General features: G+C 40.6%; 1 protein-coding gene across 4 annotated transcripts in view; it reads left to right on the forward strand.

Moving 5' to 3' along the window:
• Positions 1-18245, forward strand: part of kalrna (kalirin RhoGEF kinase a) — a 744968-nt gene that overhangs the window by 479031 nt on the left and 247692 nt on the right. For 3 of the 4 annotated variants that reach the window (XM_060827256.1, XM_060827251.1, XM_060827252.1), the window contains 6 exons: positions 1547-1613; positions 5298-5407; positions 9283-9352; positions 14452-14541; positions 17254-17346; positions 18056-18167. In XM_060827256.1, the coding sequence (XP_060683239.1) occupies positions 1547-1613; positions 5298-5407; positions 9283-9352; positions 14452-14541; positions 17254-17346; positions 18056-18167 (542 nt within the window). Of the gene's footprint in view, positions 1-1546; positions 1614-5297; positions 5408-9282; positions 9353-14451; positions 14542-17253; positions 17347-18055; positions 18168-18245 lie in introns of those variants that run through there. The other variant, XM_060827253.1, reaches the window with a different exon arrangement.

Raw genomic sequence — 18245 nt, forward strand, 5'->3', positions numbered from 1 at the left:
ACAATGTGAAAAGTTCTGAGGAATAGCAGGGGAATGGTCCAGTGTTAAATGCTGCTGCAGAGAGTAAATAAATATGACTGGCTGAATGGCCTCCTTCTGTGGTGTGACAATTCTCTGATTCTGTAAAGATCTCTGGGCGGTATTTTGAATTTCTAGTCATTTTCATGTTATCATGTAGCATACTTATCAGGGAAGTGATGGTCTAGTAGTATTAATGTTGGACTATTAATCCCGAGATTGGGTTGAAATCCCATCAGGACAGATGATAGAATTTGAATTCAATGAAAATCTGGAATTAGGAGCCTAATGATGATCATGAATCCATTGTTATTTATCAAAAAGACCCATTTGGCACTAATGTCCCTTAGGGAAGGAAACTACCACCCTTACCTGATCTGGCCTACAAATTGTGCTAAGATCTACACAGGTTTGTTTTCCCTAGATTTTCAACATAAATTCACCTATGTTTCCCCAAGCAAAAAAGCTTGCACAATTATTGAACCTAGCAACAGTTATTAATTAACCTTGAGGTGGTGCCAGTAATATGGGTTGGCTAACTTCGAGCATGATGTATTTTAAACCAGCAAAAGATTGTAAAAACTCAAATAGTTGACTTTTGATTTAAAAATTTCCCTAAATCATTTGCATTGGTTATACTTATTTCAGTTGAATTGCACCAAAAACACCAGGGAACCAAGTAACAACTCTATCCCGCTGATGTTAAACACCTCAAGAGACAGTTCCTGAGATAGCAATCTAGTCTTACAAAGTCTACTGTTGTGAAAATTAACTCTTCAAAAACAAAAGATTAATCTTTGCATGGTTAAAAATCACACAACACCAGGTTATAGCCCAACATGTTTAATTGGAAGCACACTAGCTTTCAGAGCGCTGCTCCTTCATCAGGTGGTTGTCCAGCTGATGAAGGAGCGATTCTGCGAAAGCTAGTGCTTCTAAATAAACCTGTTGGACTATAACCTGGTGTTGTGTGATTTTTAACTTTGTACACCCCAGTCCAACACCGTCATCTCCACATCATCTTTACATGGAAATCAGCAAGTATGCAACAGATCTCTGCTGTTGAGTAGGCTCACATTTCAGCAAAAATAACTTTATGAAAAGCAAACCAGCTGTAAATCAGATGTGAGAATTTGTGCCAAGACTCCTGATTGCATCTGGAAATTTGAAAAAGTGATAGAGCTGCAACTCCATGGTGAGTAGGCCTGCTCAAATAAGCTAAATTTAGAGAAGATTAAGAGGACTCGTTTGTTAACTTGTAAAAATGGGTTACAGCTGTGGCTTGTGCTTTAGAGGCAGGTTGTATGGATTCATGTATGATTTCCTAGTTGTCTTGTTCAAGAAATTTCAATGGAACAAGAAACAAGAATCAATATTTAGGTTGGGATTAACATGCAGCAATCAGTTTTCCTATTTCCTGTCTAAATCTTTCTAGATTAGAAAATCTATTTTATTACTTGTTGCATTCTCTGACATGCACCATTTTAGTCATGAATTGGATAGAACATTCTCTCTGTTTATTCTCCAGGTTTATAATGGCTGAACTCCTCCAGACTGAAAAGGCATATGTTCGGGATTTACATGAGTGTCTTGAGGTATGCAATCTGCTTTTTTTCTGTCCCAGAATCTGTCCAATGTATGTTCAATCCTGTGGTGGTAGCTTCCATTCAAATTGTCAACAAATTTCTTCCTAAATAACACTTTAATGTGCTCTGAGTTGAAGGTATATAGTTTGGAATGCATTTTCTAATTCTTGATAATACAAAATTGATGATAACTCCAATGAGAATCGAACTTGAAGTGCACGAAACAGATGCTATGTAAGTTTGACTCTGTAAGAAGTAGAGCTCCATAACAACGTCAAACAGTAAATGTTCATTCCTCAATGTTGAAAGATGCTTAAAGGAGTAATTGTTGGATCCCTGAACTACTTAAGCAACTCAGAAGCAATTTTTAGGGCTGATTTTAAATGCTTGCAGAAATTTCTCCCTCTTGCAAGATTTTATTCAGAAACTAGAATCTGATTTAGAGCCAGCCAGTATGATCAGTGTCCATGATTGGATCAAAAATGTTAGAATCTAGTTCCTGTTATCTAAACCATTCATGTATTTCTTTTGGCTGGCCCTTTATTTTCTGTATCCCTTCATGTTGCGTTCAGATAATTGCCAACAGCTAATCACTCCGGTTTGGAAACCTTATTAAAACTAAGTTAAAAATCACACAACACCAGGTTATAGTCCAACAGATTTAATTGGAAGCACACTAGCTTTTGGAGCAACGCTCTTTCATCAGGTGGTAGTGGAGCCCTCCACCTGATGAAGGAGCTAGTGTGCTTCCAATTAAACCTGTTGGACTATAACCTGGTGTTGTGTGATTTTTAACTTTGCACACCCCAGTCCAACACCAGCATCTCCAAATCATTATTAAAACCAATACAGCTTCTTTACTGAATCAATTAGAACTTTTTTACAGTTTCTCATTAAGAAATATTTTATTCGTCAAGACCTTCTGCTTACCACCCTAACTTTTCTTGGTGCCTCTACCACCTTCCAAGTGTAAAAACTTGCATCGATTTTGATGAAAGATCATCAACTGAAATATTGTGTGAATTCTCATACTCTCAGTGGTGGTGATTTGAAGCTAGCAATGTAATTTAGTTATGAGAATTGTTGGAGGATTTGAGCTATAGGGAGAAGCTGAATTGTTTGGGGCTGAGGGGTGACGTTATGGAAGTTTATAAAATCATGAGGGGCATGAGTAGGATAAATAGACAAAGTCTTTTCCCTGGGTGGGGGAATCGAGAGCTAGAGGGCATAGGTTTAGGGTGAGAGGGGAAAGATACAAAAGGGACCTCAGGTGTAACTTTTTCACACAGAGGGTGGCACGTGTTTGGAATGAGCTGCCAGAGGAACTGGTGGAGGCTGGTACAATTGCAACATTTAAAAAACATCTGAATGGGTATATGACTTAGAAGTGTTCAGAGGGATATGGGCCAGGTGCTGGCAAATGGGACTAGGTTAGGTTGGGATATCTGGTTGGCATGGACGAGTTCGACCGAAGGGTCTGTTTCCGTGCTGCATATCTCTATAATTCTAAGTGTCATACCTGACCCCCTGCTACCTTCCTGTGTCCACTACACTCCAGTTCTAGATTGGAATGTCCAATGTCAAGCTTCCTGCCTCACTGCCAATTGAGACCTTTAAGTGGCTAATTACGGATCACTGAAGGGCATCACTAGCCACTGCTGAGATTAAACTAGCTACAAGCAGTGAGTTGCCATGCAGCGTGTCCAACAGGTAAAATGGTGTGACACCAGGATGGAATGTGAACGTCTTGATCAAAGACAATCTGTTCCTAATCGAGGAACTAGTAATTGGGGAGGGGGGTGATTGCTGAGGCGCACCTACATCTACCATTTCTTCTGATTACCCCTGCTCCCCTTTTCCCCACCTTTGAAACAGCCTCCCTTCTCAATCAACATATCTTCTACTTTGTATCTCTGTGGTTCTGGATGTCTTTTTGGCAGCAACCACACTGTTGGATTCAAGAGTTCTCAGCCTCGATTAACTAGCTGTTCTCATTGTCTGGGATACCCCAAATGGCCACAAGTCACCTCCCTAATATATAACTGGCACTAGACTGGGCAAACCTTACATTTTTCCTCTCCATCGATGCTGCCAACTGTGCTGAAAATTTCCAGCAATTACTGTTTTTATTTTGGATTTCTAGCATCTGTAGTATTTTGCTTCTTTATGCATTTGTTTCCTCATCCTGTAATAATCCATGTCATTTATGAATTACATTGTCAAATAATGCACAAATATAATTACTAATTTTCAAAGAAAATTCATTGACTAAAATTTCTAAGTGTTGATAATCCAGCTAGGATAGATGTATGGCTGCAAGATTGTCGACTAATACTCAGATCTATAAAAATGTCAGACTAATAATTAATATTTCCACTCAACCTATATGACAGAATCAATATATACCAAAAGTATGCTCTTCAAATTTGAGAATTTAAGAAAGTCTTCATGAAAGCATTCAGTCACTAGGAGATGCTGTTGCTCATTTTTCATAAGACCATATGACCATAAGACATAGGAGTGGAAGTAAGGCCATTCGGCCCATCAAGTCCACTCCACTATTCAATCATGGCTGATGAGTATTTCAACTCCACTTACCCGCATTCTCCCCGTAGCCCTTAATTCCATGTGACATTAAGAATTTATCAATCTCTGCCTTGAAGACATTTAGTGTCCCAGCCTCCACTGCACTCTGCGGCAATGAATTCCACAGGCCCACCACTCATTTGTTGGTGCAATGATAAATCAAAGGTAGATTTTAGAACCTACCAAAGAACATTAAAAGCAAAAGCATTTTGGAAATTCACTATCAAACTACTCTTTTTGTGATACTTATAATTATTGGTTGAAAATCTGATGAGCACAACTATCTCTTGAGTTTCTTTATTGTTGTTCGATGTTTAAAGTTAATGTATTTTCCAAAATAATTAATGCTTCTTCATATTTCTTGCAAACTGACATCTGAAAATGGAACGAAATGTATAAATTAAGAAGAAATACCATGTGACAACAGCACAAGCATCCTTTCTGCACTTTAGTATTTGCAAGTAGTGCCAAATAACTCAAAGGGACAGTTTCTGTCTGCCCTTTGATTATTTAGTGTTCGCCAATTTTATTAGATTCACCTACTTTCATGTCAGTAAACATTCCTAGAATAGAATGTTAACGAGATAGATGGAGCCTGATTTTTTTCTGTGCTCTTCTTGAACAAGATGCAGGATGACTTCCCTTCACATTTTTCTTTCCTGCCTCAGGAAAATGTTTCTTAGATGGTTCAACTGAATTTTGGAACTGCTATTTATGATTCATAACAGAAAACTGTATGTAGGCCATGAATATCATATTGTTAGGCTGCTCCAATGTGTCTCCATAATGGTCTTGATTATAAGGTGTAATATCATTCAGCCATAATGAAAGGCTACTTAATGTGTGATTGCAAGCAGCTCTTTTATAAAGGTTATAAAACACAGCAAACATTGTGTGAGAAATGGAAGTGTTCCAATATATTTATGAACTGAACATACATTTAAAAATCATAGAAGCATGCAGTCAAAAGACATTGCAACAAATTGTCACTTACATGCATTGTTTATACTGAGAATTGTGAAAGATTGTGAGGGAAGTGTGAAAAAGAAGCTCACCCCATACTATCCACTCAGTCATGGAGTTTTCTTCCCAATTATTACATTTCAGACCTATTTCTGGGAAATGACCTGTGGAGTGGAAGAGATTCCCCCTGGTATTATTAACAAGGAACATATCATATTTGGAAATATCCAGGAGATCTATGAATTTCATAACAAGTAAGTCATGAATGGCACACAGTTGAGTGTTAGGTCACTGGTGACCATTTTAAAGAATATCTTCAAGTGAAGTAACAGAGGGAGACAAGTGAGTAGGGAATTAGATAGAGCAGAAAATGAAAACACAATAAGATAAACCTGCAAACCCTCCTGAACATGTCCTGAACTAGTAAATCAGAGACATAGAGAAATAGTGTAGAGAATGAGAGTTCCAACATCACTGTGGCAGTGTGTGAATCTGAGATCAGTTTTAAAATGATCTGTAAATAACAAATTGCTAACAGTGCCCTTGAAGTTGTCTATTTGTTACCAAAATCCAAATGTTTCATGAATGTCCATGTCCATATGGAGAGGCTGTTGAGCAAGTCATTTGATTGTTAACAATAGGTAGCAAGTGCTGGCTTTGTTAGAGATTCACAAAATACTGAGATTATTGAAAACAAAGAAAAGATAAACTTTTCAATACTCACAATGGCACTATGTGTGACATGCACACAATGTTCATGAAGATCAGGGACCTGAGCGATCACCCAGTGTACACTAACCATCTTGGCAAAGAAGTGAAACTATCACTGTATTCTAATAGATGAAAGGCTTAACAGACAATCAATTTTTCAATGTATAATTTCAGTTACATCACGCTGCAAATTTTTGCTATAAATTCTGTGTTACGATCGAGCCCTCCAGAATCACCTGATGAAGGAGCGTCGCTCCGAAAGCTAGTGTGCTTCCAATTAAACCTGTTGGACTATAACCTGGTGTTGTGTGATTTTCATCTTGGCAAAGGAACTGAGGGCATAACACTATGTTTGCAGATTGTCCAAAGATAGGTAGAGGGACAGGTAGTGTTGAAGAAGCAAGAAGGCTGCAGAATGACTTAGACAAGCTGAGCGAGTGGGCAAAAAGAGTAGCAGACGAAATACAAAGTGGAAAAGTGTGAGGTTATGCACTTGGAAGAACAGAGACAAAGACTATTTTCTAAATGTGGAAAGGCTTCAGAAATCTGAAGAAGTGAGGGATTTAGGAGTGCAAGTTCAGGATTCTCAAAAATTTAACATGCAGGTTCAGTTGGCAGTTAGGAAGGCAGTCGAAAAGTGTGGCGCTGGAAAAGCATAGCTGGTCAGGCAGTATTCGAGAGTTGACATTTTGAGCAGAAGCTCTTCATCAGGAATGTAGGGGGGATGGGGAGGTGAGGCATGGAGGCTGAGAGAAAATTGGGAAGCAGGTGGAGCTGGGGAGTAGGTAGCTGGTAATGCAATAGGTAGATGAGGGTGGGGGGTGATGGTGATAAATCAGAGCAGAGGGTGGAGCTGATAGGTAGGAAGGAAGATGGACAGGTAGGACAGTTCAAGAGGGTGGTGCTGAGTTGGAGGGTTGAATTTGGGTTGAGGTGGGGGGAGGGGAGATGAGGAAACTGGTGAAATCAACATTGATTCTGTGTAGTTGGAGGGTGCCAACGCTTAAGATGAGGTGTTCTTCTTCCAGACATTGGGTACCTTGAATTTGGCGGTGGAGCGAGCTTAGGACTTGCACGTCCTTGGCGGAGTGGGAGAGGGAGTTGAAGTGGTCGGCCACAGGGTAATGGGGTTGTTTAGTGTGTGCGTCCGTTTAATCAGTTTCCTGATGATGAGTTTACACTTGAAATGTCGACTGTCTTGCTCCTCGGATGCTGCCTGATCGGCTATGCTTTTCCAGCATCACACGTTATACCTCTGAACTCCAGCATCTACTGTCCTCATGTTCTCCTACTTAGGAAGGCAAGCGCAATGTTAGCATTGATTTCAAGAAGGCTAGAATACAAGGGCAGAGATGTACTGCTGAGGCTGTATAAGGCTCTGGTCAGATATTCGTTTGGAATACTGTGAGCAGCTTTGGGCCTATATTTAAGAAAGGATGTGTTCACGTTGGAGGGTTTCCAAATGAGGTTTACAAGGATGAAGGGCTTGACAAATGAGAACCGTGGGTTTGTGCTCAGTGGAATTTGGAAGATTGAGGGGCAGTCTGATTGAAACTTACAGAATACTGAGAGGCCTGTATAGAGTGAACATGGAGAAGATGTTTCCACTAATAGGTGTAGCTAGGACCCAACGACACAGACTCAGATTGAAGGGATGCCACTTTAGAACTGAGATGAGGAAGAATTTCTTCAGCCGGGGATAAGTAATCTGTGGAACTTATTGCTGCAGAGGGCTGTGAAGGCTATGTCATTGAGTGTGTTTAAGACAAAGATAACTAGGTTTTTGATTGTTAAAGAGATCAAGCATTATGGAGTGAAGGCAGGAGAATGGGATTTTGAAACGTAATTTAATGGTGAGCAGGCTCGATGGGCCAAATGGACTCATTCTGCTCTGATTTTCTTATGATCTTATTGTCAATAACAGTTCTTGGAACTGTTCAAGCAGTGAGAAATGGAAATATTAGTAGCCCATCAAATTCACTGTGTATGAATTTCTATGAAACTAAACAGAGCCAGAAGTTCCGATATACTCACTTGCCCAAGGGCTTTACTCACCCCCTCTTAATTTAAGCCTCCTTACTTGCAGAATAGAACTGAGGGAGATAATGATTGGAAGCAGCATGGAAGATCCTCTGTTCTCATTGACTTTAATGATGACATTGCAGATCATAAGGAAGCTGATGATGGGGAGAAGGCAGTGATTAAGATTCTGTATAAGTTTTTTTATGTCCTCAGCCTCTTAATGTCACCCTTTATATCACCTGCTTTCTCATTTTGCTGTATTACAGAAGCAAAGGTTGTCAGCAATAGGGGACGAACTTGTCAGCTGCTATAGCCAGTCATTCAAATCCTGGTGAAATGCAGGCCTCTGTGTCTCCAGGCTTGAAGCATCTTACAGCTTCAATAAGAGTAGTTAACATTGGAAACTCCCCATTCTGGGGTGGCAGAAGTAGATCAATATCTATCTAATTTCTCCAGTGAAATAAGGATATTTGTTTAGGAAAGGTGTCCTGAGGAGCTCTGGCTAGTTCAACATTTGAGCTGGATTGCGTTTTAGATATGTGGTGTATATTAAAATTCCTTGGAATTCTGAACCTACTTTAAAAACATCAACAAACCATTCCTTCTTTGTAAGCTGAATTCAACATTCATTTCGGTGCAGCCATCTCAAACATTCCAATGTCATGGACTTGCTCCAGGTCGTAACAAATTTACATGTGGAAAAACTGTCATGCAGACCGAAAATTTACCAGGGCTTATCACCAAAGTATGTTAAATTGTCAAAGCTTAGCTGGGTACTGGAAGAGATACCTCTATGAACCTCAGCACTCCAAATTCTGAAATGAAAGTTGGCTGTGAATCCCCACTGTGGTTAAGCTGTCTGCCAAACTCATAGCCCATGTATATGCATAAGTAAATTCATTAACCACCTGTAACAATTATCCCACTGAATTCTGCTGCCACTTGTTGCTTCAGTCTGTAATGACTCAAGATGATTGAATTCTTGAAGCTGTCACTTGCTATGGGAGAACTGACCAACCCAAAAACAACGTTATAAGTTAACGCTCTAACAATTGGTTTGTTCCCTCGTTATGGAACACTCCTGGCATAGCGCAACTAGTAAAGTTGGCAGCAAGACCATGGTCAATAGCATGAACGTGTTTCAACTTTCAGAGACAGACTATTAACCTCAGGTCATACTTGTAATTTGTAAAGACATTAACAACACAAGATTATTCCATTACCTTTCCCAGTTTTAGCTGATAATTTTTTCAAGAAGTTAGTTTCTCAAAGATTATAATTTCTGATGTGAATGATACTCTCATCAGAAACAGAATTAGAAATGTAAACATACAAGAGCACAGATCCAGAGAGACATTGTAATTAATATGTAATTCAAACTGTCTCACCTTTTCAGCATCTTTCTGAAAGAACTAGAGAAGTATGAACAGCTGCCAGAAGATGTAGGACACTGTTTTGTCACATGGGTGAGTAAATACTTATATGGATGATCTTAGAATTATAATGATTTCAGACTTCTGCTGATGGTGTATTTTGGAATATCAGTTGGAATCTGGAAGAAAGAGCTGAAGAAACTCAGAAAAATGGCTTGCACCAGGTCCTGATGACTTCAGTTCTGAAGAAGAGTTGAAATGAACTCAAAATGTTAACTCTGTTTTTCTCTCTCCACAAATGCTGCCAGACCTGCTGAGTTTCTCCAGCATTCTCTGTGTTTGTTTCAGATTTCCCCAATTTTGCTACAAAATTGAGTTACAATTTTGCTATGAAGTTCTCAGAACACTTCAGGTGGGATGTTTTTTCCTCTCTTGCATTAATTAGAATGCAGTGAATACTCTCTGATGAACACAAGCTTCTTGAGTTACTTAGTCCCTCCATAACCAAGACACTTACAATGTAAGAGGTGAAGCCTACTCAGTTCAACCAGCTCATGAGACATCTTGTCAGCTGTAATCTAGCTTGTAGTTCTTAAATGCTAATAGTGTAAGGGATAAAGCCTCATAAGTTCATCAAGCCCGCCTGAGTGAGGTAGTCACACTATCAGCCACCAACAAATCTGACAAGGTTCAGAAAAAGGTGGGTTAAGATGAAAGGAATAGTGGGGAATGGAATACAAAAGGGTGTGATTGCAAGGGCACTGGAAGGACCCTGGGGAATAGAGGGAGGAAACTGAGATATAAAGTGATATGGGTAAGGGGACAAAAAAAGTAGGAGCTGCATTTTTAGGGTGGGGAACACAAAAGGTAGTCAGTTGTTCAGGGGAGGGATAAAGAGCAAATGAATTGAATAAAGGGTGGGGAAAGGCTAAGGTGATCAGATCTGGGTGGGACTAGGATTGGAGAAGTGCAAGAATATCAAGTAAGAGAATGAGAGGGCCAGTAGTCACAGGGGGATTAAAGAAGGGCAGAGAGGATGCCAAAGCTCAGTGGGTCCAGTGCAGCCAGTCCGGGGAGTTGCAGGAACACAGTCAGGGACTGTGCAGTTTTCAGTCAGGGGTGTGGTCCCCCATTGAGCAGGTCTGTCCAACCAAGTTACTGAAGGAGATGAGAGCACAGTCAGGTCAGGGGTTCCGGACTCAAAACATCAAGATGGGAGAGGGTTATCAGGGAGCCAATACTGCAGGCGACAAAACAGGGGAACTTAACAGTAGGGAAGGGAAGCTTAATGCTGGGAGGCAGAGTCATAGCGTCATATAGATGTACAGCATTGAAACATGTCCAACCCGTCCATGCCGACCAGATATCCCAACCAAATGTAATCCCACCTGTAGGCACCCAGCCCATATTCCCTCCGAACCCTTCCGATTCATATACCCATCCAAATGCCTTTTAAATATTGCAATTGTACCAGCCTCCACCACCACTTCCTCTGGCAGCTCATTCCATACATGTACCACCCTCTGCGTGAAAAAGTTGCCCTTTAGGTCTCTTATATCTTTCCCCTCTCACCCTAAACCTATGCCCTCAAGATCTGGACTCCCCCACCTCACGGAAAAGACTTTGTCTATTTATCCTATCCATGCCCTTCATAATTTTGTAAACCTCTATAAGGTCACCCCTCAGCCTCTAACACTCCAGGGAAAACAGCCCCAGCCTGTTCAGCCTCTCCCTGTAGCTCAAATCCTCCAACCCTGATAATATCATTGTAAATCTTTTCTGAACCCTTTCAAGTTTCACAACATCTTTCCGATAGAAAGGAGACCAGAATTGCACACAATATTCCATCAGTGGCCTAACCAATATCCTGTACAGCCGCAACATGACGTCCCAACTCTTGTACTCAATACTCTGACCAATAAAGGAAAGCATACCAAACGCCTTCTTCACTACCCTATACATCTGTGACTCCATTTTCAAGCAGCTATGAACCTGCACTCCAAGGTCTCTTTGTTCAGCAACACTCTCTTGGACCTTACCATTATGTGTATAAGTCCTGCTAAGATTTGCTTTCCCAAAATGCAGCACCTCGCATATATCTAAATTAAACTCCATCTGCCACTTCTCGGCCCATTGGCCCATCTGAGGGGATTATAACAGTGAGGGAGGGGGCTACTCAGTGTCGAAGGGGTGGGAGGAGAGATGATAGAGCATAGGATTGTAAGGGATCATGTAGAGGGGGGAGGGGAAAGTTATTGACAATTAGCTGCAACCTGATTTCCTGGGGCAGACAGTGAACTACGAACCATAACATGTTCACTTCAGATACCAGAGGCTGGTAGGAAGGTGGGCCACTGAAGACTTAGATAGACGGGTTGGATGGGTTTGAGTAAAAAGTGAGGTCTGCAGATGCTGGAGATCAGAGCTGAAAATGTGTTGCTGGTTAAAGCACAGCAGGTCGGGCTGCATCCTAGGAACAGGAAATTCGACGTTTCGGGCCACAGCCCTTCATCAGGAATGAGGAGAGGGTGCCAGGCAGGCTAAGATAAAAGGTAGGAAGGAGGGACTTGGGGGAGGGGCGATGGAGATGTGATAGGTGGAAGGAGGTCAAGGTGAGGGTGATAGGCCGGAGTGGGGTGGGGGCGGAGAGGTCAGGACGAGGATTGCAGGTTAGGAGGGCGGTGCTGAGTTCAAGGGAATCGACTGAGACAAGGTGGGGGGAGGGGAAATGAGGAAACTGGAGAAATCTGAGTTCATCCCTTGTGGTTGGAGGGTTCCCAGGCGGAAGATGAGGCGCTCTTCCTCCAACCGTCGTGTTGTTATGTTCTGGCGATGGAGGAGTCCAAGGACCTGCATGTCTTCGGTGGAGTGGGAGGGAGAGTTAAAGTGTTGAGCCACGGGGTGATTGGGTTGGTTGGTCCGGGCGTCCCTGAGGTGTTCCCTGAAGCGTTCTGCAAGTAGGCGGCCCGTCTCCCCAATATAGAGGAGGCCACATCGGGTGCAGCGGATGCAATAGATGATGTGTGTGGAGGTACAGGTGAACTTGTGGCGGATATGGAAGGATGCTGCAAATGCCCCATTGTCTGTACATGGTACAGGAGCTAGTGGGCACCTCAGGCCATGGAACACTGTTGAGGGATAAGGATCATTGGCTTCAATACCTCAAATTTTGCATTTCTGGCTACACAGAAACTTAGGCAAACAATAGATATGAATGAACATATATTTAGAAATTAAGAATGTATTTACAATCAAGTATCACTTATGCCATTAATAGGTCCTCAAAAGTTCTTTTTCCTCTCCCTCCCATTATGTCCTCAGTATAGTCCCTGTATTAGCAGCTAGAGTGGAGAGAACCTTCCCTACACTGGTGTCCATTGGCCTTGGACCTCCAGTTGGCCAATCTTGCAGGTATTTGTGTCTGTAAGTGCCTAGATATGCTGCATGTGCCCTTGCCAGAGGCAAGTTTGCCCTCTTTGACCTAGAACCGAAGTAGGGTTGAGATTGCATGGCAGGATAGAGGTGAGGGGCCTGACTACTTCTGGATTGCCAAAAGAGGAAGTTTCTGAAGGATTGTGTAGTTCTTCCTCTGGCTGGGCACCTGCTGACATCATCCATTCCCCCTGTGAGGAAGGGGTACCCAGAGTGAGGTCAAGGTCCCCCATTATTCTATTGCCTTGCAGTTGGTGCTGGACCCCCAGAGCAATGAGGTACAGAACTAGTCGGATATCCAGCAGATTCTGAGAGACCTGGATCTGTGACTGTGTTAGAGACAGTAACACTGTGGTACAAGGAGTAGCTGCGGTGAAATGACAGACATTGGTTACACGTGAGTAATCTACTGGAGTTGTCTGGTGCCCAATTATGTGTGTTACAGTCATCAATAGTGGTAACCTTACAATGCTAACTTACACTCACAGTGGTAAGAAGCTTTGAGTAAACAGTGGTATGTACCAAAGGTTCTGAGGAAGCATTTTAAAGGAGAAGGTCGAAAAAGCAGGAGGTTAGGCTCTTGAATACAATGACTTAGAGGTGGCATGAGGTGCTGGGATGGAAACTAGAGAAAGGGGGAGTTCAGGGCTGAGTTAGGAGTGTTTTACTGGAGGTTTGTCCCAGTGGCTTAGTAAAAGGGAGGCAGTCACTCAGTCTCAAATGTCTTGACAAAGAAATCCAGGAACACCTCAAACATTGTTGGAAGGTGATGGGGATTAGTGAAAGTGGTTTAAAAAACAGTTTATAATTGTGAAGAGAAGCTAGGTGTAATTCTTTGAATTATCAGATGATCCTGGAATACTGAGCAGTAACAGATGAGAGCAGGAACAACCAGTGCTTTGTATAGTCCAGCCAGACTTGTTCATGGATGCCTAAACCAGGTGTTTTGCCATTACCTCTCAAGCTCATATCCGTTGAACCTAATGGAGTGCTGTACCCAGGGAAAGATGAGGTGGGAGGCAGTAATGTTCTTAATCAGGACTACTCTATCAAAAGTGATTTAGGGAGGATAGGAAAGTACTAATTACAGGAGAGAGAAAGCATGACAAGACCAAACAGAGATTGAAATTCCTGAAGATTAAAAACTGTTTGGTGCAGAAGTTGAAGAGCAAAGCAATGAGGATGGCAGTGAAAAACTATTTATTGTACTGGGGGTAGATTGTGGAGAATGACGTTAAAAGTAAAATGAAAACAACAAAATGCGGATGCTGGAAATCTGAAACAAAAAACCAAAATTGCTGGAAGAATTCAGCAGATCTGGCAGCACCTTTGAAGAGAGAAACAATGGTTCGAGTCCAGTTTGACTCTTATTCAGAACCGAACTACAGTACCAGCCACAATTATTGTACTTTGTAGTAGGTACAATTCCAACTGTTGTAGTATTCTCCCTCTTAAATTCAGTTTTGTTAGGGCTCCTTGGCGTCATACCCAGTCAAATGCTGTCTTGACTTGAAGGGAAGTCAGATCACACCACAAGTCTGAAGTTTAACTGTTTGTCCATGTTTGTACCAAGGCTATATTGAGGTTAGGAGTTGAATGACCCTGACAGAAGCCAAACTAAGTATCAGTTAAAAGGAATTATTGAGCAAGTGCTGATTGACAGCACTGTTCCTTCACAATGCGGTGCATATAAAATCTTAATGGTGTATTAGTCTCTGTTACCAAAATCTAATTTGTTGTTTGATTTTATTTCTGCACAGGCAGACAAATTCCAAATGTATGTCTCATACTGCAAAAACAAACCTGACTCGAGCCAGCTAATCTTAGAGCATGCAGGCGCCTTTTTTGATGTAAGTAGGCTCAATTTTTGTTCCCCATACTAAGAATTGTTTTGGTTTACACAATAGTTTTAACCATCCATGTTACATTAAACACTGAAGGATGATTTTGACAAAAGCCAATATTTGGCGTTGTTCAAAATACAGTTCTGTTTGTATACATTGGTGGTATCATTCTTCAACACTGATATCTGTCAAAATCATATTTATGATTCTGTTCAAGTTAAAATAATTAACATTTTAAGATCTTTTATTTGCATTTTGTAAAATATTGCCAATTCTTGTATTTACCTGTTTCTGTGATTTCTGGCTTCACGTTCCTTCACGTTTGTGAAGAGTGTTCAAGGCTGAATACATTCCTGAAAGCGAAATTATTCAATGAGTCCTCTCACATTTAAGGGAACAGGCTGATATGCTGAGTGTTTTTTGCTTATTTTATATTTTGTATTATGTTATGAGCTCAATGTTTATTTTTTCAATGATTTTATCGGTACTAATCTGTGTTCAGGAACACATTGTATATTGGTATCTCCCACTGCTGGTATTTAGCCACCGTTGAGGATGTTTTGCTTTTCAGCAGACTATAGAAGGCACTTTGCATTTGTTAAGCAAGCCATACTAATGAATTGCTGTCCAGCCTGCCCCAAACAGAATGGGTCACAACTATTTACTCCAGGCTTCATTAAGGAGCCACGGACCAACTTCCTACCTGATGGACAGGAGTTGGGAAAGAAGCCATTCATCATCTGCAAAAAAACTAGGTTTGCCCTTTCTGTGTGCCTACATTTAGGTAATAACAGAAGAGTAGAATCTTAAAATGTCCTTGTAGGGCCTTAATGGAGCAATTTGGCTCCTGTTGTGTCTCATTCTTGGACATACTACAACCTTCAGTGCACATGAGCCAGACTAAACTCACGTGCAGGCCAGATATTTTAAAAACCTAAAAGTGGTAATATATTTCATTAAGTTAATAATGCAGCATTGATCCTTAAGTTGCAAAATTGTAAGAAATAGAGGCAGGAATACACCAGGTGGCTCATCAAACTTGCACCACCAATTAAATGATGTCTCAAATTACTTTCTCCTTGACTCCATTTCTTTTATCCATGCCCTATAATCATTGACTGCATAATGTAGTTCAAATTATGGCCTTTACAGCCTTAAATATATTCACAATCTCATCCATCACAGCTGTCTGAAGTAGAGAACCTGAAAAATTTGCAACTGTCTAAGAAATTAAGTTACTCCTCATCACCTAATTAATAAATGAAACTAATGTGAACCTGTGTATTCTAGTTTTAAGGGCATCTCAGCGTCTTAATTCCCCTCAAAATGTGTATGTTTCTATAAGGCTGTCATGATTGGAACAATGTCAGTAGGTGAATCTCATAGAATATGAGATCCGTGATTGGGGCTGTTAACCTGGTTCAATCAGGGATCCCAGTCTGGCAGATATAAACAGGAATATCAGAGGTTCTGTTCACGCTAGAAGCTGGCTCTGAACTAGCTAAGTCAGTTTCTTGTAAATAAAGGGTGACTTAGTGAATGGGATACTGCCTCTGTGGAGTTATTTGAAAGGCCACTTCTTATTGTGCTAATTTCTAATGTGCACAAACTACCTGCTCAAACTTTCATCATCAGACAACTTTTTTCATTCCAGGTATTAATACTGTGTACCTTCTCTGAATGGTATTCAATGCAATTTTTTTTTATATTTCTTGAAAAAGGAGACCTAAACTGGGCACAATATTCTGAATGTGATCTCACTAATGCCCTGTACAGTTGTCGCAAGGCTTCCCAACTTTCATAATGCACTTTCCTTGCAAACAAGGCCATTCCATTTCCCTTCCTTATAACTTGCTTTATCTTCATGGCAACATTTTGTGATCCATGTGCAAGGATATCCAGATAAGGATCTGTACTGCATTATATTAAGCTTTTTTCCATTTAAGTAATATTCTGCTTTTCTATTCCCCCCACCAAAGTGAAATCTTTATATTTTCCAACATTATTTTGCTAGATTTCTGTCCACTCAGTTCATGTATATATGTTCCTTTATAGACTCTGTGTATTCTCCTCGCAATTTGTTATTCCCCTGTCTTTTTATCAGCAGCAGCAAGTTTGGTTGCAATGCACTGAATCCCTTCATGCAAGTCATTAATGCAAATTGTAAGCAGTTGAGTCTCAGTACTGTCCTCCTGACACTCTGCTAATTACAGTTCGCCTTGTTCCGTTATTAAAGCCCTTACCTCACTTTCCGAGAAATACTGTCTGTCTTATCTAATTGCTTCAATTTTAGATATTTTTATATGATATTCCTGTCTGATTTTGTAAGTTTACTCTCATAATCCTCAGTATTCCTCTTTCTTAGCAGAGAAACCAATTGGTTTTTAACAATTACCCAAACTGCAGCATACCACTGCTCTTTGCAAGAGTGTGAAATTTTTCTTTCAATTTGATGCCATCCTTATCTCCCTTAACCTTGATTATTCACCTTTCTCATGGGGCATTTCCAAATGGACTATATATTTGTTGAGAATTATGAAATACCTCCTTTAATGCCTTCATTGCTTATTTACTATTCTAGTCTTCAATTTTCTGTTGTCTTAAATAAAATCATCTACTTCATTCACGAATTGTTAGTGCCATGAAATATTACATTTATTTAAGCATCATGGATCTGAGTAGAATCATCATTCTGTATTGTATAATTCTGTTTTTCAGGAAATTCAACAAAGACATGGTTTGGCCAATTCCATTTCATCCTACCTAATTAAACCTGTTCAGAGAATCACTAAGTACCAGCTCCTACTGAAGGTATGTAAAGCTTCCAGTATTTTTTTCAGGGCATATCCAATGGATTCAGCCAAACAGCTGCTTAAGAGGAATGCCTTTCTCCATAGAATTATAAAACTGACAGTAGTCTAGAGCAATGTGTTTCAGGCCTTTATCCAAACCTTATAGTGGAATTCCACTTTCCCATCATGTCCTTAATAACCTTTTCCAGCTGCCAAGTGTCATAGTTTTGGGCTCTGTGTTTTTTTGCACAGCACACTGCATTTCCTGATTTCACCTTGTACCAGACTGACAGTATTCTGAAATTGTTCCAAAATTACAGCCAAACCACTGCAAGACAGTATTATCTCTGTTTTAAGCAGTTTGTGTACAGTTCTGTGGGTTGGTGTGTTGGAGCTGGGCTGGAAGTCATTGGCTAAAAGCAGACATCATTCACACCCACTGGTAGGCAACAAAAACAGACAGTGAACCCTGGAAAGAATGTGACTAGGGAGTGGGGGACCACAGTTTCCAAAACAGAAATGAGAAAAGATTTCCCAGCTGTACATGCCTTAAATCCTTCGCTTTCTCCATGAGTAACAAATAGGATGTCAGTGACTCTGTTTAGTTTATTAAAATCTTGGAAATTGCTCAACCTGATTTATTAAAAAGGTGAAGGGAGGTAAGAAACCATTGGTAATGACCTGTTTTTTAATTTGATATATAGTATCTTTAACATTTCTGCCTTTAGGAACTTTTAACCTGCTGTGAAGAAGGCAAAGGCGAATTAAAGGATGGTCTTGAAGTGATGCTTAGTGTACCCAAGAGAGCCAATGATGCAATGCATGTCAGCATGCTGGAGGGTAAGATGATAAAAAACAGTAACTTTGTGGCCGGTACCACTGAAGTCAGATCTCATACAGTTTGTCAACAATGAAAAT

This window comes from Hemiscyllium ocellatum, chromosome 7 (genome assembly GCF_020745735.1).
Source record: "Hemiscyllium ocellatum isolate sHemOce1 chromosome 7, sHemOce1.pat.X.cur, whole genome shotgun sequence".
Classification (NCBI taxonomy): domain Eukaryota; kingdom Metazoa; phylum Chordata; class Chondrichthyes; order Orectolobiformes; family Hemiscylliidae; genus Hemiscyllium; species Hemiscyllium ocellatum.